Raw genomic sequence first — 21,568 nt, forward strand, 5'->3', positions numbered from 1 at the left:
TTAGGTCACCGAGTTCTCCGATACACAAGGTTGTTAGTAAAAATAAAACAGAAAGTTTGGTAAGAGCATATCTCAATTGTAACGAAAAACGTAGGAGTTTTTTAGCCATGTTAGAATGTTTCATGATGGGCAAGGAAATTTCCGAGTTTCGGTGCTTAAATCAGTTCAAATAAGAAACATTCAGGATCAGCGTACTTTGCATGCTTTGACAATAGACAGTGCGCAGGATTTATGGAAGCGTCAAGAGCAGTTAAAGTATGCAATTTCACAAGGAATGCTTTATGTCTTTTTGTCAATTCATATTCCATGTGTGAGTCTACCTGTTTATATTTCTGAATGTAGCGAAAACGCAGTAAGTAGTGTTTATTTGGTTTTTTTTTTTTCAACGTAAAAAAATAACTAGGTTTTTCTAACTTCTTCTATCTGTAGAACCACGTTTTTTATATAGACGAGAAGGTACGCCGTAAGGTTTTCCAGAAATATCAAAATCCCTCTTCGTTTACTCTTCGAAGCTGGTGCTCATCGAACGCTGAGGGACCCTTTCATCTGCATCGAGAATGGAAGATTCAAAGAGGACGTCGAGATTTTCTGCGGATCGGCAATGATGTAAGTAGAATGAAAAAGAATCGACAATATCTCATAAAACCTCTTCACTATGACTATCGTTCGTTTCTTTCAACTAGTTGTAAGGTCATTTACTAATGTTTAGCCTATTTCCGCTGTATGCGAAATTCGCAATGGCCTAGTATGCGACTTTGCAGACGGCGTGTATGTTTATACGGACCAGCAAATTGATGATACCAAAGAGAGTTTTCATAAAAGTATGTCCGCATTATCCTTGGATCGGCGGAAAGATGCGTATTCATCACAGGCCTTACTACGTATCCTCAATCTCTCCCAATGTATAAATGAGCTTGAGCTTACACAAAAGAAAATTCGTAAAGATTTAGTTACGGATGAGACTCAGGTTCTAAGACAAAGCCATAGTGTAAAGTCTACCTATAGTAAAAGGCTTTTTTTTCACTCTCAGTTGCAACACCGCCTTTCTAAGTATTTATTTGCATTTCACAAACTAAGAGATGATTTTGAAAAGAAAAAAGACCAAGTTGCACAAATGCACTCTCAATTGAACGTGCATCAGGCATTCTTAAAGCAGCAGGACGATCGGTATCAGGAAGCTTATGCTCAAGTAAAAGCGCAGTGGGAAACAAATTTGCAAGTTCGGGTTCTCATTGCTCACGCGACCCGATCTCATATCAAACAGCTTTGTGCTGTTTATCCTATTCAGACAATTGATGATCAGGTGCGCTTATTTACAATCCGTAATCTTCGATTTTCTCTGCTTCCAAATTCAGTTCCTCCGGCTGAATTGGCTGCTGCAATAGGCTTTCTGGCCCACTTAACATTCAATATTTCTCAATATTTGGAGTACGACTTTCCTTATCCTGTCTCGCCAATGAGTTCAAGATCAACGATATTAGATCCTCTTTCTCCGGACTTAATGAACCGTTCCTTTCCTTTATATCCTGCTGCACGAGCTCTCCACGCATTTCAGCATGCTCTCTATCTACTTAACCAAAATATGATATTCCTTTTAGCTCATTATGGTTTACCTAACGATCAACCCTCAAATATAATGGCTAACTGTGAAAAGCTTCTACAGTTCGTTCTTTCCGGACAGCATCTTTCTTTTGTACAAGTTACGTCTGTTTTATAATTTTTTCCTGTCTCATTAGAAGACAGCTTTCCCAACTACGTGTGTACCCCCTTTTAATTTATTACCCTCATGTTCATTTATTTTTCCATAATTAGTTTGATAAAAACGATAATGTAACCAAGCGAAAGCATTGATTGAAATCAAAGTAAGCTTTCATCGTGAAGAAAAAAGGACAGAAAGAGACAGTATTATTGATTAATGAGTTTAGTAAAATACCCACTCCAACGTATCGTAAAACAATTAAATCGAATAATTAGAAACAAAAACTTTTAAAAAACTTTCTAAGTAGTCTGAAACAAAATACTAAATTGTTTCAACAATAAGCTGGAGGAGCTGGCCCTACGCTTTCAAAAATCGGAGGACATTCTTCATCCCAGCTAATGCCCAAACCAGCAGGGCTTGTTAGGGGTTGAGGAATGGACACTCGCAAGATACGAGCATTTCCAATATTACTTGTTGCTCCCTTTCGTCGATTGACAATAGCTTCGATGATTAGGTAGTGAGAGATTTTCAGATTAAATCGACCAGAAAGTTCTGCATCACAAGTAGGTTCCCGGAATGCAGCAGCGTTAATTTGGCAAGTCAAAAAGAATTGATGATCAACGAATTTCCACCCCGATTGCAAATCTTGGGCACTAAGGATTTTTTTCTCTTGGACAGTACGAAATCGAATAGTTTCTTTATGACGATCACAAGGTTTGGGGGTATAATTTAAGTGTTCTTCTAGACGCCAAGTAACCCTAGTGACTCCCCATTCGCTCCCATCAGTCTGTAAAAAGCCAGTCATAGTGATTTCCATGAGGGCAACTGTGTGAGGATGCAGGATACTCGACATGGTAATATTGGCAACAAGATCGGTTGGGGGGAAAATTCGCTTGTGGATGGTATCTGAGCCAGGAACAAAGGCTCTTTTAAGTTCTAAGGGATATTTCATAATTTCAGGTTTATAAGGAGAAAGGCCTCCATCTGGAGTTGCATAGCAAAACATAGCCTCCAAGTAATATTCGACACTAATGTGTCGTGTAGAAAGTGTGGCAGGCAGCGTACCAGGAAAAAGCCAACTAAACGGCCAAAACTGTGTTCCGCTTGGAAATTTTGCATTTGAAATAAACACCCATTCTTGTAACACTTCTATTGAGCCTCCACAATCAGAGCAATGAGATACGGGGGGATGATGAACGGAGATTTTCTGCTTCAACTGAAGTTTTAATGAGTGAACATGAACAAACGGTTGATGAAGGATTGTGAGTTTAAATATTCCCGAAGCCAAGGCGCCGGTGGAAGTCTCTGGGGGGCCCAAGAGGACGAGAGGAGGAGACTCCATCCGAACATCCATTTGGCAATGGGATTCGCGAGCATGGCTGGACGAACGAGGGAGAGACAGTTTTAAAGGCATGAAGAAGGATGGATTAAGGAAATCGGAATCAAAAAAAAAAAAAAAAAAACAAGAAGCAGGATGACTCTGGAGAAGTAGTGAGAGATTGCAAAGCTTAGAAGAGACGCAAATAAAATAGAGAAAAAAAGAAATTACTAAAACGGTATGGCGTATCTACACTCAAGGATGAAGGAATACTTTTGAGTGAATAGAATAGAAAGAAAGTGCATAGATCAATAATTGTCGACATATAATCAAAATTAGACAATCTGGAGGGAAAATGTGAAATAGCGTCCAACTATAGCGAAGAAAATTTTGGAGAGTTCGAAGAACACACAAAAAAAAGCAAAAACGACAAAAAGAAAATGAATAGAATATTGGTGTAATAACTTTTCAATAGAACCGACGGTTTTGTATTGGACCTGCCGGTCTAGGAATCAACACAGAAAAACATGCACCGTCAAGTCAAAAGAGCTTTCCAGCCAACGCCGTTTAATTTCTTTTTGTTTTTGTTTTTCGAATAAGCGCCGAGAAGGCTGATAAACGTACTGAAGACCTGCTATCAGTGAAAAACAAAAATACGCTAAGAATGAAAGTTTCACAGACCGCTTCGTTTAATTTTTCCAACAAAAACGATCGCGTAAAACGTCAAGACTTTTGAAGATCACAAACGATCAACAACCTTTAAAGAAACGGAGTCCTTATGAGCGGATAGATTTCCACAACAAGTTAAACCGCGATTCCTCAATCTTCCTGAAGCTTGTTGTCTGCGGAAAGAAAAAAATTCTTAGACACTACAGTTGCATAAAATCATATACCGATATGCTCTGTAAATCATTAAGCATCGTTGTTTTTTTGTACCTATTTTACCGCTACTCGTTCTATAATTGTATTTGTGAATAGCGAAGCCACATTGCTTCACAAAACACTTCGCTAACTTTGCTGGAGGAAAGTGGCCTTCAACATAAACCAACCACACTCTTCCTAATTTCTACTTATCCTCTGCCTAAAACATTGCCACTACCATTGCTCCAGGATCCCTCCTTTTTACCGTTGAAATACATTGGCATAATACTTTAAAAACTTTAATTCAAGACTTAAATACTGAAGAACCATCGTCGCAGAGGCTTGTTTGATAAGATTCTGTTTGGAAGCAATTGATTTGGATATACAGCGTTGCATTTGTGTTGGATTCAACAGGAACGAAACGCGTAATTTTTGAAATAAAATTTGTTGGTTTTACGCTGCTCTGGGGACTCTTTCTTCTGAGTTCCCCTTCCTTTCGCCGTTGAATTGAGTTTCTTTAGGCTATTTAACATTGCTTTGAATCTATAAATTATATTTAGATTTCCCTTTTGTTTATTACTTTTATATTTTTTTACCCCGTTCCCCCTACTATTTAATTTATCTAATTATTGCTTTTAATTTTATGAAAGATAACTGCTGGAAGTTTGGTGGTTTTCTTTTTTTATCTATTCCTTTGATTTAATTTTACTTTTTTTTTTTCTTTTTTTTTTTCTTAAAAAAAATCCCTTCGACAACTATTTCTTTTTTATTTTTGTGCTGGTTGTTTTCTTGACCTGAGAACGAGCTATGACTACCGTTCAATCCTCAAACGTGCACTCTGCTTCGGCTGCGCGTTTTCAAATTTGCTCTGGTTCTTCTCCCTACACGAATCGAGTCCGACCCTCTTACGAATTAATTGAAGCTCCTACTCGACAAGCTACGTCTGCCGTTCAGTCTGCTGTACCTAATGTACACTCTAATTTTGATGCTAATTCCATGACTTCTGAACGACCTGCCCTCCCTTTAAAGCACGCTAGTAATAATCCTTTTCCCGCATCTCCGGCCTTGGGTACTCGGGCTTCGACTCCAGCTTCTCGCCATTCAAAACAGGAGCAATCAGACACTCCGAGTGCTTCGACGAATCTTTCTCGCCATCGTTCGACAAATCTCACAAAGTCCGTTCTACAAAACGCCAACACGCATTCATTGCCGGCTCCTGTCACCCCTCCGTGTTATTCTAATACCCCTCCCCCCAGCACTAGCTCTTCTAAAGAAACTGGTTTACCGAAAGATCATTGGAAACCGGATTCTGAAGCAATTATCTGTGCGTTTCCTTCTTGTAGTGCTCGTTTCGGTCTCTTTGAAAGAAGGCATCATTGTCGTTGTTGTGGTGATGTGTTTTGCTCTGCTCATTGTAATCGCTCAATTCCATTAACATTTGACGTTCGTTTCTCTTTATCTGCTTTGAAGCTTTTTAGAGCTTGTGTATCTTGTTTCTACGATTACCTGAAATGGAGACAATCTATTGAGTTGGGTTCTCCTTCGAACGTCATTGTAGGAACTGAACCCCATGCTGAATCTGTCCTTGAAAACAAACAAATCTCTAATTCCGTCCCTATTCCTAAAGTCGACGCTGGAAAAGCTGAGCTTCCTTCAGAGAGCTTGGTATTAGGGACCGTTCCCGATAATTGGGTTTGGAGTACCTTTTAAATCGATCGTTTGAATACTATTGTTGTCTTTAATGTTCGTTTTGCCTCTGTATGCATAGAGTTATTATAATTTTCATGCTCTCGCGAACGATGCTTTTGTTTGTTAAATCCTGGTTGTTGGTACAATGAATAGCGACTAAGCGACCCTCATGTCTCATACCCTTTTGATTCGCTTCTTGCTATCTATTGCTAAACTCATTCTTTACGTCGTGACGTGAAACTCGCTTTAGGTCCAGTATTTTTTTTTTTTTTGCTTGTTAGTCTTATCCTTTTCTCGTGTCGGTTTTGTTGTATACACTTATTAAATTAGTTTGTGTGCCTAGAAGGAACGGCATGATGATTATTTTGCAGTCTCGCCTATTCGTTGGAGATTTGCTTAATTGCTGTTGTTTTATAGATTATCCCCTTTTTTTTTGTTTGTTTTCCTTTTTTTTTGATTGAATATTCTCTAGATGATTTTACGAATAAATATTGCTTACTTTGACAATAGTGAGAAAAATGTAGTTATGATATAAAATTTATTGTTTTGGTATGCACAATGTGAAGCAAACGACTTCATGTAAGTAGAAAATTCTCTTGTATATTAGGTAAAAGGATTGCAAAAGGTTTTTGGTTAATCAAGACTGATCGGGTATATCAAAAAAATTACGGAATAACTTTTGGTTCAAAAACTCAGTCTAAAATTTCAGTGATAAGGGCAGTACCGACGGTGTTTTTGCCTTCACGAACAGTAAAGCGTTGACCCTTCTCAATTACGATAGGGTGAACAAGGTTACAAACCAATTCAATGTTATCACCGGGCATAATCATCTTGTCGGAATCGTTGGGATCAGGATGTGTAAGTTCAACAGTAACGTCTGAAGTGCGAGTGAAAAGTTGAGGACGGTAGTTGTCGACGAAACCGGTTCGACGGCCACCTTCTTCCTTAGTCAAAATATAGAAAGAGGCTTGGAATTTACGGTGGGGAGCAACAGTACCGGGAACAGCAACGATCATACCACGCTTCAATTCATCACGCTTAACGGAACGGAGAAGAAGTCCACAGTTGTCACCGGCAACGGCAGCGTCAAGTTGTTTCTTAAACATTTCAATACCAGTGACGATAGTCTTCATGTGGCTACCGTAACCAACAAGTTCGATTTCAGCACCCTTCTTCAAAGTACCACGTTCAGCACGACCGGTGACGACGGTACCACGGCCGGAAATTGAAAAGACGTCTTCAATGGCCATGAGGAAAGGCATGTCCACGTTTCTTTCAGGAGTAGAAACATAGCTGTCAACAGCATCCATGAGTTTGGTAATGCTTTGAAGACCAATTTCGGGATTGCGGCCTTCCAATGCACAAAGAGCACTACCACTGATGATGGGAGTGTTATCACCATCATAGCCGTATTCAGACAAAAGTTCACGCATTTCCATTTCGACAAGTTCAATCATATCAGGTTCGACCATGTCAGCCTTGTTGATGTAGACAACAATGTCCTTGACACCAACTTGACGAGCAAGAAGCATGTGCTCACGAGTTTGAGGCATTTGACCATCAGTGGCAGAAACGACAATAATAGCACCATCCATGGTAGCAGCACCGGTAATCATGTTCTTGATATAATCAGCGTGACCAGGACAATCGACATGGGCATAATGTCTGTTGGCAGTTTCATATTCTACGTGTGCGGAAGAAATGGTAATACCACGAGCTTTTTCTTCGGGGGCCTTATCAATTTGACTGTAATCCATAAAGCTAGCTTGGCCAAGTTGAGCCAAACCCTTGGTGATAGCTGCGGTCAATGTTGTCTTTCCATGATCGACGTGACCAATGGTACCAATATTAACATGGGGCTTCTTACGGATGAACACCTAAAAATATACAAGTTAGTAACACGAAAAAAGGAGAAGAGTCAAAGAAATGGGGCGTTTATCCCTTTGAAATTGTTCGTAAAGCCTACCTTGTCGTCCGCGTAGGAACGCGAGGGAATTGTAAATTTGTTAAAACATCCTGTAGCCAAAGGGAATCTGGTTAAGCGAGAACAATTTTGGCGAAAGCCCTGGAAGAGCAACGAAGAAGTTGCTTTTGCTGCCTTCATGATGAGAGGAGGTGTTGGTAGAGGGACAAAAGGATGCAGGGAAGGGCTATAGAAAGAACTCTGTGGAGGACGTTAAATAGCGTTTTATTGCGATGATAAAGGAAGTCGAAAACTTTTATAAAAAATAAAATAAAAAAAGGATTGAAGAAATAAAATAGAGAGATACAGAAATAAAAATTATTGATAACAGAAAAACGCAGTCGAAATTTGGTAAAGGAAATTGAAATCTATGCTACCTGAACTTCTAGTCAAACGGAAGACGAAGATGTAATAGAAAAAGGAAACAGTTAAGAGAATTGAAATATGTCGTTTCGAGTGTTGCTGATGAACTATGTGGATAGAGGAAGGTCTACTGAAAGTAGCTTACAGATTTCAACGCACGAAGGTTTCGATAAAATCCGAGAAAAAGGTATTGAAAATGTACAAATAGATTGAAAGAATACAAAAACCAATCAAACTTCTTTGTCTGCCTGAGTGTATGAGGGTAGGCAAATAAAAATGGACAGTTATAAATTATTTCCCAAAAACTAAATTTATCCCAGGCTAGCAAAACATAACACTCCATGCTGATGTCATGGGAAATAACATATCACATTCATAATAATAGATCAAAAGATTGCAGGCAGAGTGGTACAGGTGAAGGGAGCTCAAAATTTAGGTACGAGGAGGTGCAATGAGGATAACGGAATCACCTAGAAAGCAGTTGTTAGAGAAATGAAAATCTTCTTTAAAAAAGTCGAAGAAGCAAGATTGTATCGTTTGCATTCCCCTTGGAAGTCCTCCGTAGATGGAGGAAAAAGGAAATGCCGACTTTTGCAAAGCAGAAGGGGAAAAAGACCATAGGCAAGAAATTTTTTCTCGTTCTAGTACCACAAAGCAAACCCGCTATAGGATGCGAAAACTTACCACGAACAAAAAGCATCTCATAATGTTTTCGAATGTTTTTGAATGCCTGTCCCTCTGTGGGTTCTTCTTCATCAATAATTGTAATTATTTCTTCAGCATCTCCTAGAACCATATTCTACAAATATGACAGTAAGTTATTGAGCCATTCCAACTGTGTCCTATGAAAGCGACATAATGCATACCAGATGCTCGTCATAAGCCTGAATACAAAGTTAGTACGACCTGTCTTTATCCTTCATTGTTATCGCGTATACATACATGAAGACGTCCATTCAATTCACGATCTCCTCGTAACTTTACATAAACATTTTCGTCAAGTGAAAGGCGAACCAAATCCAGTGGTTCAGCGACCTAGACTTATTAGAATGTTTTTCAACCGTTTGACCTACAGATTGAGTAGATTCCATCTTTATAATATAAGGGTCTTTTCTATTTTTTTAACAATCGCCGGTTATTGGTATTTGGTTAGCTAGGCATACTGGAAGGATGAAGCAGGTAACAATGTTGTCTTGTTGAATTCTGGCGACAACGAAGATATATTTTAACCTTCGTTCAAGTTCACTATTTAAAGCTCCATCACGGTAAGAGAGGAAGGAAAGCAAGTTGAAAGCAACGCAACTCAATTTCAATAAGAAATGCTGCTTTCTTTTGCCAAAGCTCTCCCAATGTGGAGAGCAAGCTTCGCTTCTTTGGGAAGCAAAACGCTGGGGATGCGCGGTCTAAGCTTGTTGAGTGATCTCAATAATCGTCCTAATGTAAAAAACAGCAAACGCGTAGGACGTGGACCTGCTAGTGGGAAAGGTAAAACAAGTGCTCGCGGACATAAAGGATCTGGTCAGAGACGCGGTAGAAGAATCAAACCTGGTTTCGAGGGTGGTCAGACCCCGATTACCAAGTTGTTCCCTAAAATTGGAAGAAGTACGAGTGAAATCAAAGACTACGTGCCATTAGGTCTTGGCCGGGTTCACGCATGGATTAAGAGCGGTAGATTGGATAGCAGCAAACCAATTATGATGAAGGAGCTTTTAGACTGTCGATGCTGTCGAGGTATCAAGGATGGCGTTGAATTGGTAGCAGACGGTAAGGCTGAAGAATTGAACGTCCCAATTCATATCGAAGTTACAAAGGCTACTAAAGAAGCTATTGATTTCGTAGAAAAGGCAGGAGGTTCCGTGAAAACAGTGTACTTCAATTCTTTAGGACTTCGCGCCCATCTACATCCTGAGCGTTTCCGCACGCTTCCTCGCCAATCGCTTCCATCATCCAAAAAAGATATTTTATATTATACCAATCCAGAAAACCGCGGGTACTTATCAGATGTCAATTTGCGAGAACACTATTATGGTGATCAACGATTTCCCTATGAAGCTTCAGCGGATGAAAAGGCAGAATAGAGATTTCAATAATTTTGAAAAATACGCTAGTGTAGCAACCGCGCATTTCCCCCATTGCCTTCTCAGCTCTGTTCCTTTCTTTTTCAACATAATGTTCCATTAATGAACCCATTGTGATTATAGGGCTGATTTTTTTTCATTGAAGAAGAGTTTCGAATGGGTATTCTGATGCATCTTGTTACAATGAATAAGGGTAGAAGATTGCATTGCATTATGATTTGCATTTGTCATAAATGTAGCTTTGGAATTTTGACGATTTTCCTTTGTTTTGTATTCTAAATAATAATATATCATCAGAACGTGAAATTAACCAGCTGGAGCGAGTAATTTCTATAAAGCATTTTACGATGAAACGAAAATATAGCAGAATGAAATTAAATTAGCTTGTCTGGAATTTCCGTAAAAGTTGGTATTTCTTTGTTTATCAATATACGGTATTCGAACGCGGGTTATATTGGGTACTTCTTTCCTAAGGGAAGTTTGGAGCAAGAGCAAGCAAGATCAAAAATGTCTGAATCCTCGCCATTTATCAAGAAATTAGCAGCAAACGGTATGCAAGGAAAAGGAAACAAAAGAAGCAACTAACAAGAAAGATCGGAAAACCAGAGATGAAGCATTGGCTTCTCTACAGAAGTTTTTGAGTCGAAAGAAAAAATTTGAGCGACTCGATTTCTTAAAACTATGGAAAGGTCTTTTTTACTGTACGTTAATGTTTTATTAACGCTGATTCAAAAACTTTGGTCGACTAACACGAAAACTAGGCATGTGGATGTCTGACAAGTCTTTGTACCAACAGAAACTTGCCGATAATTTGGCTGGGTTGGTTTCTATTGTACATGTGGAAAACAGAATGCTGTTTCAAGCCACTTTTTGGGAAACAATGGGCCGAGAATGGACAGGGATTGATATTTTGCGCACGAACAAATTCTACATGTTGATGCGAAGATTCTGTGCTGCTGCTTTTTTGGATATTAAAGCAAGGAGTGATTCAGAGGAATCATTGAAAAAGTTAATTGCTCAGTACAATGAGATGTGGATGTCGGTTCCCTTCAAGTAAGTATTGTCATTTGCTACCAAGCAAGCGAGTAAACCAGGCGTTTTCTTGGTTCTGTTCGGCTTCATTTTATATTTTCTTTTAGAATTGTCTATTCTCTAACCTATATAGTTCCAGTAATTATTCGTATCCCAACGGCGTTCTCTTTCATCTAGCAGATATTTGGACAGAAGAAATAACAAAGGCTTTTGATGGAGACGTTCCCAAAGCTGATTGGTATCTGCCCTTCGATTCGTTGGGAAAAACATCCAAAAATCCTGTTTTGAGAAAGACACTGCCTAAGCGTTTGGAAAGAGTTCCAGAATACACTCTCGCTGACGAGTCTTCATAAACGTTCGGGGGAAAGAACTATGTGAAGTACAAAAGGGTTTATTGATGATTGGGATATTTTTTGTGTAATATAAATTTAGACTTTTTGGGTTCATATTGCTTTGTCTATCGTAAAGCATGCCTTGTTGTAGACTAGTAGATCCTTTTCAAATGGAACGCTGAATAGAATAAACCCTCAATAATTAAAAGTGAACGGAACCATGTTCAAAACATGGTAAAATGGAGTAGTAAAAAAATTGGGCTGTTCTGGGAATCGAACCCAGGACCACCATCACCCTAAGATGGTATCATACCACTAGACCAAACGGCCGCTGTGGTGACTCAACTAGTTATTTCAATTTGACCGATTAGCAATTCTTAGTCTTCATCAAGTATAGCATTTACGACAATGAATAAATAATAATAAAAATAAAATAAAATAAAATAAAATAAAAAAATCAGTAAAAAAAGATCTAATGCTTCCTCGTCTCGTTGTAATTTCAATTCGTAGGTGCTACTTTTCCGGAAGAATGGAAAGTCCATAGAAACTGACCGAGAATCTAGTGATGAATAATTTTTTTTTTAATACTGAAAAAATGACACTGTTTAGTTTCTCTCCTGATAGATTGGCTTGTTTGAATTTTGGGATAATTTTTACTTTTGTTTCTGTTTTGTTTACCATTTTGTAAACAAAAGAATAATTTTACGTTACACGTTTCATCTCCCTATTATAAGTTCAAGGGTAGCGCGAGTAGACTTAAAGACCAAAATGAAATCATTTACCCTCTACCAAACACCATGTCTCAATTTCCAGCATTAGAAGACTTTGATGCAGGATTAGGATCTGCACCAGAAGGTAAAAGTGAACAACCAACTGATTTCCTTGAACGAGAGAAACTTGCCCTTGGTGAAGATGCAAACCAGTTCGGAGCGGTAGAGGACAAAGACACGCTGTTAGGTGTAGAAAAGGACTCAGAAGCAGAAAAGGATGACTTTGAAAAGAATTTCCCTCCTATCGATACTGAAATGCAAACTTCTGGTACCTTTTCGGCTCCTAAAGCCCCTTACATGGGCCAAGCTGAGGTGCATCCTCCTGAACAAGATACAGAGGATTCAGAACCCATTCAGAAATGGAAAAATGCAAATGAGCGAAGAATTCGTGAAAAGCATGCAGCAAGTCGAAGACTTCACGAATCCAATGTAGAAAAGGCAAGAAAGGCCATTGATGACTTTTATGAGAACTATAACGATAAAAAAGACAAAATCATTGCAAAGTCAAGAAATGAACAAAAGACCCTTTTGGATAAGAATGAAGCCGTTTCTTCGGGTACTACTAGCTGGCAACGTATTTTGAAGCTTGTAGATTTGTCTGACAAAGCCGAAACCAACGATCGTTCGGTTCAGCGTTTCCATGAATTGCTTATTAGTCTTGCTAAAGATGAATCTGCTCCCGGAGCTAGTGGGAAGGCCGTTTCGGCTTAGAATGTACACCGATTTAGGAAGCTTGTTTACCGCGAATACTACAAGTATTTCTTTGTTGCTTGACAACGTTTTTGATTTTTCCCATGTTCAATCCATACATTTCTGAATCTTTCTTTAATCTTGAAATTACTACATCTGTACTGCTGTTAGTCTCTTTTAATAGGCAGTTTCGTAATAACTTACTAGTCAATATGCCATCATACCCTAGTGTATCCTTCACCGTATTTACAATTTGCTGGTTTGTCTTTTCTCATTCATTCAGGAATTGCCATGCTCAAAACTCGATATTAACGAATGAGATACATTAGTACTGGTATTATCTTTTCAATTCATTTCATTTTTCTCTTTACTCATAAAAAGGAAGCACCATATAGTCGTCAAATCCTGATTTTGTTCTTTTCTAAGTTACTTTCTTTGGAGGATTAATCTGTGAGACTCGTGGTAGGGATGAAGCCTACCCATTCCCTTAACGATTGATGATACCTTCGAGTTGCTTTTTTTTTTTTTTTTTTTTTTTTTAGCCAATAAATTCATCTAAAACATCCATTATACATAAAAACAAAAATAAGGATAATTAAGTGTGTAAACCATAACCTTTAGCCCTAGGCATTGGCCTACAAGTCCGTCTAATGAAATCTGCTTGCACGATACACTACTTCAGTCTCAAAGAATTATCGGAAACCTGGTTCAAACAGGTCGCGCAAAAACATTAATTCTTCCTTTACTGAGGAGGCACATCATCGATCCTGCCCAATTGCCATTTTATCAGTCTATAAAAATTACTTCCCGGCTGAGAGAGTTCTTCGAATTTCCCTTGTTCAAGGATTTTACCATCGCCAATGACTAAAATTAAATCAGCACTTCGTATGGTAGCTAGCTTATGAGCAATAGTTATTGTAGTCATGTTTCGATTATGCATCAAGGATTGAATAGTACGATTTACCATTACCTCTGCTTCACCATCCAAAGCAGAAGTGGCTTCATCTAATATTAAAAATGCAGGAGTCCGAAGAAGTGCTCTGGCAATTGCAATACGTTGTTTTTGTCCTCCGCTGAGCTGCAGCCCACGCGTACCGACTTCAGTATCCCAAGTATCTGGAAAAGAATATATAAACCCACAATCAGCACGTAGAGCAGCAGCTTCTATTTCCTCTTGAGTTGCATTCGGATTTCCGTATGCAATGTTATCTCTGATGGTACCCGTAAAAAGAACCGGTTCTTGTCCTACAACACCAAAGTTACGACGCCATTGTTGTACATTGAAGGTAGAAACGTCGGTTCCATTAGCTAAAATTCTTCCAGAAATAGGATCATAAAATCGCAAAAGAAGCTGAGAGACGGTTGATTTTCCACCACCACTAGCTGCTACAATGGCTATGTTCATACCAGGTTGTATTTCAAAGGAAAGATCCTTGAAGATAGTAGATTTTGGCCTCGTAGGATAAGCAAAACCGACGTTCTCAAAAGTCAACACTGAGTTTCGAATGGTACTAGGAACTGGTGTTCCAGTGGAAGGTACGATTTTAGGGACACTATCCAATAAGTCGAACAATCGACCGGCTGCACCTAGACCTTTCATTATGTCTGTAAAACACCCAGAAAGACCAATAATGCTTCCTCCGGCGTAAACAGTATAAAGTAAGAAGGAGCTTAGTTGGCCTACTGTAATGTGACCGGCCGCAACCATATTACCACCCAATGCAAGTATAGCAATAACGGTTGCATTCCCACAAAAACCCGTAGAACCGAAAAAAACACCACTGGCCAAGGCCTCTTTCCGGGCAAGGTTGAAGAGATTACGGATATAATTATTAAAACGGTGGACCTCCTGACGTTCTCCCAAAAATGCCTGGGTAGTACGGACATTTGCGAGTCTTTCCTCTGAGACTCGTGTCAGATCACCTAAAGCATCCTGAGTCTTACGAGATAGTTTCCTAACATATTCTCCGTAAAAGAAAGCACCTAACGCTATTGGAGGAACAATTAGAGACATATAACCAGTAAGTGTTAAAGATGTATACAACATCATAGCAATGCCAGCGACGGCACTGACAGTACTTCTTAATCCGTCACTAAGATATGTGGAGAGAGATTTACCAACGATGCTACTATCGGTGGTTAAGCGAGAGATGATATCTCCATGCAAGTGTGAATCAAAGAAACGCCCGTCTAAACTGAGGCATTTAGCAAAAAGCCGGGAACGGAGACGAGAAATGATGTTTTCACTTAGGAGTCGAAGTGTGAAGATCCTGCCAAAATTACAAGCAGAACCAACCAAAAAGAGCCCCAGTAAACCCATATAAAAAGTATTAGAAGGTATCCCCATGATTTCTGTAAATCCGCTTTCAACACTGCTTGATCCAGCATCCACAATCTTGCCTACGGCATATGGGATTGACATAGAAATAGACGAGGAGATTAACAGGAGTGTTGCAGCTAGGGAAAATTGCTTTCCTTGGCCTTTAGCAAGGACGAGGATATTCCAAAAGGTTATTTTTCGAGGCTCCTGGGGGGTTTTAGGATCGGAATTCTCTGAGGATGAATTAATGCTTTTCTTCTGCCCTTCCAATTTTGATCCATGGGATGAGTTACCTAGATTCGGGGAATTATTCTGAAGCTGTGGATCAACTTTTTTAGTAGCTGCAACATGTGAATCGCTCGAACCTTTAGAATCAGACGAAAACGACGAGTTTTTTCGAACACATATAGTGGGGATACGTGGAGGATAAATATGACATGAAGGAAGAGAAGGATATTGGTGACAAAAACTTTTGCAAGAAGTAAAGTCTCTTTTCGTATGGGAAGGTTTTTTGGAGTAAGCTGACGCAAGGAAAGATTGGGTTACGAACGAAGCATGATTTGTAGGAGAAAACTTCGTCGGGACCGATAGCTTGGAGCAAGAACCCGCTTGGAACTGGCCAACATAATTTAAGAGAAACTTGCTATGGAACCGACGAGGGTGTATTGCATTTTTACGAATAAGGTCGACAACCATTGGCTTTATGCATCAAGACAGGAAGAGTTTCAAACACCTGGATAAAACACTTAAAAAGATGAATAAATCGGAGTTTAATCTACCCTTTACAGATGAATTTCCTTGAATAACAGGTGCAGAGTTCCAGTTCTTACACTTGACAGAAGTTGTGGTAAAGATGTAATTCAGCAATCGAGCTTGGATTCATAAAAATTGTTGCAGGTTCATTGAATGGACTGTACGTAGGGATACAAACAATACGAATGCTAATCCGTTTGTTTTCTTTACTTTCAGTGATCACGCATTCGTTCATATCTGTAGAGACCAAATTCATACTATTTAGGCATAGTTCCCGTCTTCCTACCAAGCATGTAAATCTAAAGGTCATTTTCTATAAAAATACTATACTATTTTGTATTTCAAATGAATGCTGAGAACCATTTTCCTTAATTTACATTTTCATCAATTAACGGTTGAAAAATCCATGCCCATTATCGGTTGACTAAAATAGACTATTAATTAAAAAACTCGAAGCTCTAATTCTATGAATATAATTTAATAAGTCTTGGCTTTTTTTCGAAGACTTTCTTTCGACCTTGCCTTACCATTTCTAGATAAATCTTTTGTATATACTCCAATACCCAAATTTGATGACAACCATCTCAATCATATCCAAGGGTCGAATATATTAAATAAGAAAATATCTAGAAACCTTTTCCTTGCAATAATTACTTTGAACACTTGAAAGTCGTTCTTATACAGGCTTGTTTGTAATTGTTGCTTCTTTTACGTCTTATAAAAGCCCAAACGGAAACAGTGCCAAACATTAGTACAAAAGAAAAATCCATCATTTGTTCTTTGTGGTTTTAGCATTACATTTGCATTTGTTATTTTAGTGTACCATGGCAATCGACTATAGTAAATGGTATGAAGTGAGAAGACAAGACAAATATGAAGCAATATTAGAACGAATATGTTTTAAACTGGGACTGAAAAGACTAACATATTTGCAGGGACAAACTTGAGTTGAGCGATGACAGGTAAGTATGATCGTCCTTTCTTTTATAAGCAATGCGATGATTGTTCATGATAGAGAATGCCAAGCCTTGATTTGATTTTATGGAAATAGCTTTCAAAATCGACGCTAATATGCTGCAATTTATATCATGAAAGGCGCTTATGGGGGAGAGGTTTATTCTTTTCTAAACTTACTAACAATTTTTAGTGATATTGAAGGTTCGTTTGCGTTTGACTTGGCCAAGTTTAGTATTCTAATCCTTTCTAGTTCATCCCAATGTTGATAAAAAATCATTTATTCGCTGGCGCCAACGCGACATTCACGAGAAGCGTTCTATAAGGAAACAAAAGATGGAAGATATTAAGAGTGCAGTAACAATAAATCAAAAACTAAAGGATCGTATTGCTCAAATGTATTCCTATCTTCAAAAGGATTCCCCTTCGGAACCTTTGCCTTACCTTTCTTCATTCTTGCAATCTAAAAGACAAGAGGATTCCGAGCAGGCTATAGAAGGAGGCATGTCTTATCATCAGATGTTGGTTGCCCTTTTGGATTCCATTAACAAGTCTATTGAAGAGGAACAAAATACTTCGTTAGGCCTTACCGAGCAATATATCAAGCATCTTCAAGGTCATGAGAAACGCCTTGACAATTTGATGATTAATGCCCAGAGAGAATACGATGAACTTGAATCTGAGAGCAAAAAGCATATTACTTCAGAAGATTTGCACATCGGATTTGACAGCACACATGTCCAAAAGAAAGAACAAGAAAAGAAAAAGAAACAGAAAGAACCTGTTCAGGTTATCGAATCTCTTAATGATCCTAGCCCATCTTCTCTCCAAGAAAATGCCTCCCCAGCTCAGTCTTCATCTGTCGCTGCTAATACCGATGAAGGAGAATCTGATTCGGATAGTGTTTCAATGTCTGTTGAGGGAAACAAATTTTCTCAAATTGCTTTCGGTGATTACGTTGCTTCTGAGTCTTTCTTAAAGGATCATCTTCATTTACTAGCTCAGGAGTCAGAATCGGATTCAATTTTGCTTGAGGCATTCAACGCTGAACTGGAGGGTAAGCCCTGGTTAGCTAAGCAATTTGTCCACCAAGCATTATTGCTCAATTATTGCCGACAACTTGGCCCTGGTGGAATCACAATATTCTTTCAACGGTATGGTTTTATTTGCTTTACGAATTCTTTAATTAAAGCAAAGCTAACGAAATATATAGTGTACAAGATCCCAATCACCAAGCTCGTCGCTTGTTCTTGGAGGATGTTCAAAATACATATAGCCGTATTCATGAACGTAGCCACGCTATGGCAAATGAACAAGCTCAAAATGGAGAAGGTGTTGAGCAAATTCAACTCTGTTCTGTGGATCCGAATACCAAACTGTCTATAATAATTCCGGAGAAAGGCGCCGCAGAACCTGAGATGAAAGCTGCGCGAGTGACTTTTGAGTCATTTCCCCCTAATCTCCAAAAGGCTTTGGAAACTAACAATCTCGATAAAATCAATGCTGTCCTTGGTAAAATGTCCGTTGAAGATGCAGAAGAGGTTGTTGAAAAACTTAGCAGCACTGGCATGCTTAGTATTGAAGAAGGAATAATAGATACCACTAAAGGTGAAACAATTCCCCAATCTACCATTGAATAAGCTCCTACTACAGTTAGATATCAATCCGATTACTCAGCCATATCTTATGATCAATAAAATTTGAATTTAAATTCGTTATCGAATACGGTGTAATATCTCTACAATTAAATAGATTATTTAGTCCTTTTATTCTTTTTTTTTGCTACATTAAAAATATATCTAAGCTCATATTAATTGAATGGAGGCCATTAAAGCAACATGGTCGCTAGGATATCTACCCTCTAGAGGTTCGGCCTCTTTCATTTCGGCTGGTTTAGGAATTCTAAGTAAACTTTTTAGCTTAATGCCTTCAACAACTTCATTTGCAGTCTTTTCGCTTGTGGAATTTCGATCCATAACAAATATATAGTCCAAATGACCTTGGTAAGTATTTGCCCAATTCGTAAAAGCAGGATGCTCAAATGCATTCTTTGCATTTACTGGATCGACGTGTTTGTAACCATAAGAATACAAGCTAACAAGTCGAGGATTCTGCTGGTGTTGCTCATAAAATGTGGTGTAATGTGGCACAAATTCATTCTGCACATGTAAAATTCGCTTTTTGGAAGGGGCAGATGCCGACGTGGTAGAAGTAGGAGTAGAAACACCACTTTCGGTATTAGTATCTGATTGCTTAATTGATGGTTGAGCCACAGCTTCTTCTTTTCCTTCTAATTCGGATTCGCCAAACACATAATTCATACTGCGTTCAATAATGTCAGTAGCACGTCGACAAATAGCGAAAGGCTTCGTAGTCATTGCAGGATAATTTGTATCAAAAGGTTCTGTATTGAAATCGCCAGCGATGATTACAGGCCAATTTTGACGAGCATCGGCTATAGCGTTCACCTCCTTTACTAAGACGGCTCCCTGACGAAGTCGTTCGTATGAGCCATAAGGATGCCAAAATAGATGAGTAGTAGCAAGAAATATACCTCTGGAAGGATCATTAGTACGTTGTAATGAAACGCAACAGCCAATATTTTTTGTATTCATTCTTCCAGGTAATTCATCGTGATCGTCATAATAAATAACGTCCACTTTTAGTTTTTCAAACAGAGAGGTTTTCCAAAAAATTAAAATTCCATGTGTCTTTCCTTCAGCAGCTTGGAAGCTTAAGTCAAAACCCATGCTTTCCATCAGAGGTTTATAGAACGAAGGTATGAATTCAGCATCAACCTCTTGCATACAACCAATGTCGGGGGCATAAAATTTAAACTCATTTTCAAGGACCTTTGATCGATTCTTCCATTTCAAGGTTTCTCCACTATGAGGGAACATGGAGCGACGAATATTTGTCTGAGCCAGCACATTGTAAGTCATGACTTTAATATCCACAGGTAATTTATTTTCATCAAAAGGAACGAAGTTTGGTAAAGGAAGCATGTCTCTTTTGATGAAGTCGGTATTGAACTCACGAGGTTGATCTTCTTGAGGCACAGATTGCTTAAGAGTAGCCTTCTTTGCTAAACAAATGTTAGAATGAACAAGTATTTTTAATGAAAAGTTACTTCAACTAGTAAAACAAGTTCAAAAGGATTCGTGACGTACCCATCTTCTCTGCCTTTTTCTGACGCTGCAATTCAATATACTCAGGCGTTACAAAAGAAGGAACACCTTTTTTGGAGCCATTTTTTGTTTCTGGTTTCGAAGAAGCCATGAGGATATTATTGAAAAAAGAATTTTTCCAAGTGGTGTGTGGTAAAGGTGCGACCGTTGCAGCTATTAAATTTGCAGATGGATAGGTTTCGATGAATTTTCTCAAGAAAAAGACACGAATAAGCATGAAAGACGGAATCAACAGTTTGCCATCTTCACGCAAAGAAGAATGATCACCGTCCTTTCACGGTTTTGGAAGAAAAGGCAAATGGCTCAGCGAATATAACGTATACTTGCGTGTTCACTTTGATGTTTTCGATTTGCCTGTAAAAAGCTAGCCATAGGGACCGAATGAAATGGGTTCTTTGTTTTATTCTCTTCTGATGCTTCTTCCGTTCGAGGTTGAGATCCTTGCACAAAAGCAAAGTGATCGACCAAATCGTCCAAAGCCATATCCTTCCAAGCTGGTTCATGTCGCAGCTGCTTGCTTCTCATCAGAATTAGATTCGCGCTTGAATGCTGAATTGTAAGTTCATCTTCTGGCATAGGAGGAAGGTATTCAAGTCGAACTTCTATGTCGTCAACGGGAAGCTTGTCTTTTCGCCATTCCGAAGCAAAAAGAACCACTCTTGGTTGGTTCATATGTATTTGACAATAATTAGAATCCATTAGATCGGTTTTTGTAACGGTGGTTGTCAATTATGAAAATGCTCACTTTTGTCGGAGGAATGGTTTTCTCCACTGCTGTAAACAAACGTTACGAACCTCTTTCTCCTGGCGGTCTGGGCTTTCAAGATTATTGAAATGCAGCCGTTTTCGTTTTATCAAACTCTCTTTTAATAATAGAATTTTAACTCTTTAGAGTATGAGCTGAGCTTTTATCGACGAAACTTTTGCTTCACGTCTGCGATTACAACCAAACCAAACTTGGAAGCAAATATGGATAATTATCAAATTCTTTGAATTAAAATATACTTTTATCTGTCTTTCTACTCGTTTTCTTCTAGTCTTCTTAGACAAGGGTGTACCTTAATGTGAAAATGGCCTAGCTTGTCTTTTAGAAAAAGCATCCTTTCGCATGCGTAACTAAATAATCCCAATAGATGCATCTTAAAGAGAATGTTTGTCTAGAACTCTTAACTGTAAAGGTTTTCTCAGAAGCAGTCAACTCTGCATCACTGACTAGTCATTAAGGATACAGATGTTTATATATTCACCAATTCCCCTCTTAGATCTTCCTTTCTCTACATAAACAGATTTAGGAGTTGCGATTTATCAAACCCTAGTCTTCACTTTTTGGAACACAGCGGATTGTTTATTTACGTTTGGCTATTGAAATCCCCAGTTTGTTTACAGTATTGACTATATCTGTTTTCAACAAAACCATTCTGTTCATCGACAAATCAATCAAAAAGGATCTTAAATTTTGTACTTTTCAAATAAATACCTTGAAAAAGCTCAGTTTCGACAATCGTCTCAATTATAACGATTTACTCCCTTCACTAATCCTACTGGTTGTTCATAAACT

General features: G+C 38.6%; 13 protein-coding genes and 1 non-coding gene across 14 annotated transcripts; 7 read left to right on the forward strand and 7 right to left on the reverse strand.

Moving 5' to 3' along the window:
• Window positions 1–115: 115 nt before the first annotated feature.
• vps38 (phophatidylinositol 3-kinase complex subunit Vps38) lies at window positions 116–1,717 on the forward strand (the record flags this gene model as incomplete). The annotated part of the gene is made up of 3 exons (XM_056181937.1): window positions 116–352; window positions 430–606; window positions 710–1,717. 3 exons carry the CDS (start codon window positions 116–118, stop codon window positions 1,715–1,717), a joined length of 1,422 nt encoding a protein of 473 aa, XP_056038367.1.
• Window positions 1,718–2,030: 313 nt separating this feature from the next.
• any1 (arrestin-related substrate adaptor Any1) lies at window positions 2,031–3,113 on the reverse strand (the record flags this gene model as incomplete). The annotated part of the gene is made up of 1 exon (XM_056181938.1): window positions 2,031–3,113. The coding sequence occupies one exon, from the start codon at window positions 3,111–3,113 to the stop codon at window positions 2,031–2,033; it is 1,083 nt and encodes a 360-aa protein (XP_056038405.1).
• Window positions 3,114–4,685: 1,572 nt separating this feature from the next.
• Window positions 4,686–5,588, forward strand: pib2 (zf-FYVE type zinc finger protein and glutamine sensor Pib2; the record flags this gene model as incomplete). Its single annotated transcript, XM_056181939.1, has 1 exon — window positions 4,686–5,588. The coding sequence occupies one exon, from the start codon at window positions 4,686–4,688 to the stop codon at window positions 5,586–5,588; it is 903 nt and encodes a 300-aa protein (XP_056038408.1).
• Window positions 5,589–6,259: 671 nt separating this feature from the next.
• tuf1 (mitochondrial translation elongation factor EF-Tu Tuf1) lies at window positions 6,260–7,671 on the reverse strand (the record flags this gene model as incomplete). Its single annotated transcript, XM_056181940.1, has 2 exons — window positions 6,260–7,444; window positions 7,534–7,671. The coding sequence occupies 2 exons, from the start codon at window positions 7,669–7,671 to the stop codon at window positions 6,260–6,262; spliced, it is 1,323 nt and encodes a 440-aa protein (XP_056038407.1).
• Window positions 7,672–8,325: 654 nt separating this feature from the next.
• lsm3 (Lsm2-8 complex subunit Lsm3) lies at window positions 8,326–8,984 on the reverse strand (the record flags this gene model as incomplete). Its single annotated transcript, XM_056181941.1, has 5 exons — window positions 8,326–8,363; window positions 8,578–8,692; window positions 8,760–8,777; window positions 8,836–8,928; window positions 8,967–8,984. 5 exons carry the CDS (start codon window positions 8,982–8,984, stop codon window positions 8,326–8,328), a joined length of 282 nt encoding a protein of 93 aa, XP_056038289.1.
• Window positions 8,985–9,212: 228 nt separating this feature from the next.
• Window positions 9,213–9,971, forward strand: mrpl10 (mitochondrial ribosomal protein subunit L15; the record flags this gene model as incomplete). Its single annotated transcript, XM_056181942.1, has 1 exon — window positions 9,213–9,971. One exon carries the CDS (start codon window positions 9,213–9,215, stop codon window positions 9,969–9,971), a length of 759 nt encoding a protein of 252 aa, XP_056038290.1.
• Window positions 9,972–10,478: 507 nt separating this feature from the next.
• Window positions 10,479–11,356, forward strand: nop52 (nucleolar protein Nop52 family Rrp1; the record flags this gene model as incomplete). Its single annotated transcript, XM_056181943.1, has 4 exons — window positions 10,479–10,521; window positions 10,565–10,672; window positions 10,733–11,024; window positions 11,137–11,356. 4 exons carry the CDS (start codon window positions 10,479–10,481, stop codon window positions 11,354–11,356), a joined length of 663 nt encoding a protein of 220 aa, XP_056038288.1.
• A 237-nt stretch (window positions 11,357–11,593) lies between these two features.
• SOMG_20179 lies at window positions 11,594–11,665 on the reverse strand. The gene has a single exon. It is a non-coding gene; the product is annotated as a tRNA-Pro (tRNA).
• Window positions 11,666–12,132: 467 nt separating this feature from the next.
• On the forward strand, window positions 12,133–12,816 carry clc1 (clathrin light chain Clc1; the record flags this gene model as incomplete). The annotated part of the gene is made up of 1 exon (XM_056181944.1): window positions 12,133–12,816. The coding sequence occupies one exon, from the start codon at window positions 12,133–12,135 to the stop codon at window positions 12,814–12,816; it is 684 nt and encodes a 227-aa protein (XP_056038825.1).
• Window positions 12,817–13,537: 721 nt separating this feature from the next.
• Window positions 13,538–15,811, reverse strand: mdl1 (mitochondrial peptide-transporting ATPase; the record flags this gene model as incomplete). Its single annotated transcript, XM_056181945.1, has 1 exon — window positions 13,538–15,811. One exon carries the CDS (start codon window positions 15,809–15,811, stop codon window positions 13,538–13,540), a length of 2,274 nt encoding a protein of 757 aa, XP_056038293.1.
• Window positions 15,812–16,692: 881 nt separating this feature from the next.
• cdc37 (Hsp90 co-chaperone Cdc37) lies at window positions 16,693–18,462 on the forward strand (the record flags this gene model as incomplete). The annotated part of the gene is given in 5 exon segments (XM_056181946.1): window positions 16,693–16,715; window positions 16,804–16,830; window positions 17,016–17,056; window positions 17,076–17,976; window positions 18,036–18,462. The coding sequence occupies 5 exon segments, from the start codon at window positions 16,693–16,695 to the stop codon at window positions 18,460–18,462; spliced, it is 1,419 nt and encodes a 472-aa protein (XP_056038828.1).
• A 165-nt stretch (window positions 18,463–18,627) lies between these two features.
• Window positions 18,628–20,227, reverse strand: SOMG_03156 (CCR4/nocturin family endoribonuclease; the record flags this gene model as incomplete). The annotated part of the gene is made up of 2 exons (XM_056181947.1): window positions 18,628–19,907; window positions 19,993–20,227. 2 exons carry the CDS (start codon window positions 20,225–20,227, stop codon window positions 18,628–18,630), a joined length of 1,515 nt encoding a protein of 504 aa, XP_056038291.1.
• An 86-nt stretch (window positions 20,228–20,313) lies between these two features.
• On the reverse strand, window positions 20,314–20,709 carry apc13 (anaphase-promoting complex TPR lobe accessory factor Apc13; the record flags this gene model as incomplete). The annotated part of the gene is made up of 1 exon (XM_056181948.1): window positions 20,314–20,709. The coding sequence occupies one exon, from the start codon at window positions 20,707–20,709 to the stop codon at window positions 20,314–20,316; it is 396 nt and encodes a 131-aa protein (XP_056038292.1).
• A 32-nt stretch (window positions 20,710–20,741) lies between these two features.
• SOMG_03158 (uncharacterized protein) lies at window positions 20,742–21,003 on the forward strand (the record flags this gene model as incomplete). Its single annotated transcript, XM_056181949.1, has 2 exons — window positions 20,742–20,820; window positions 20,903–21,003. The coding sequence occupies 2 exons, from the start codon at window positions 20,742–20,744 to the stop codon at window positions 21,001–21,003; spliced, it is 180 nt and encodes a 59-aa protein (XP_056038296.1).
• Between the last annotated feature and the right edge of the window lie 565 nt (window positions 21,004–21,568).

The sequence above is a fragment of the Schizosaccharomyces osmophilus genome, chromosome 2 (assembly GCF_027921745.1).
Source record: "Schizosaccharomyces osmophilus chromosome 2, complete sequence".
Lineage (NCBI taxonomy): Eukaryota > Fungi > Ascomycota > Schizosaccharomycetes > Schizosaccharomycetales > Schizosaccharomycetaceae > Schizosaccharomyces > Schizosaccharomyces osmophilus.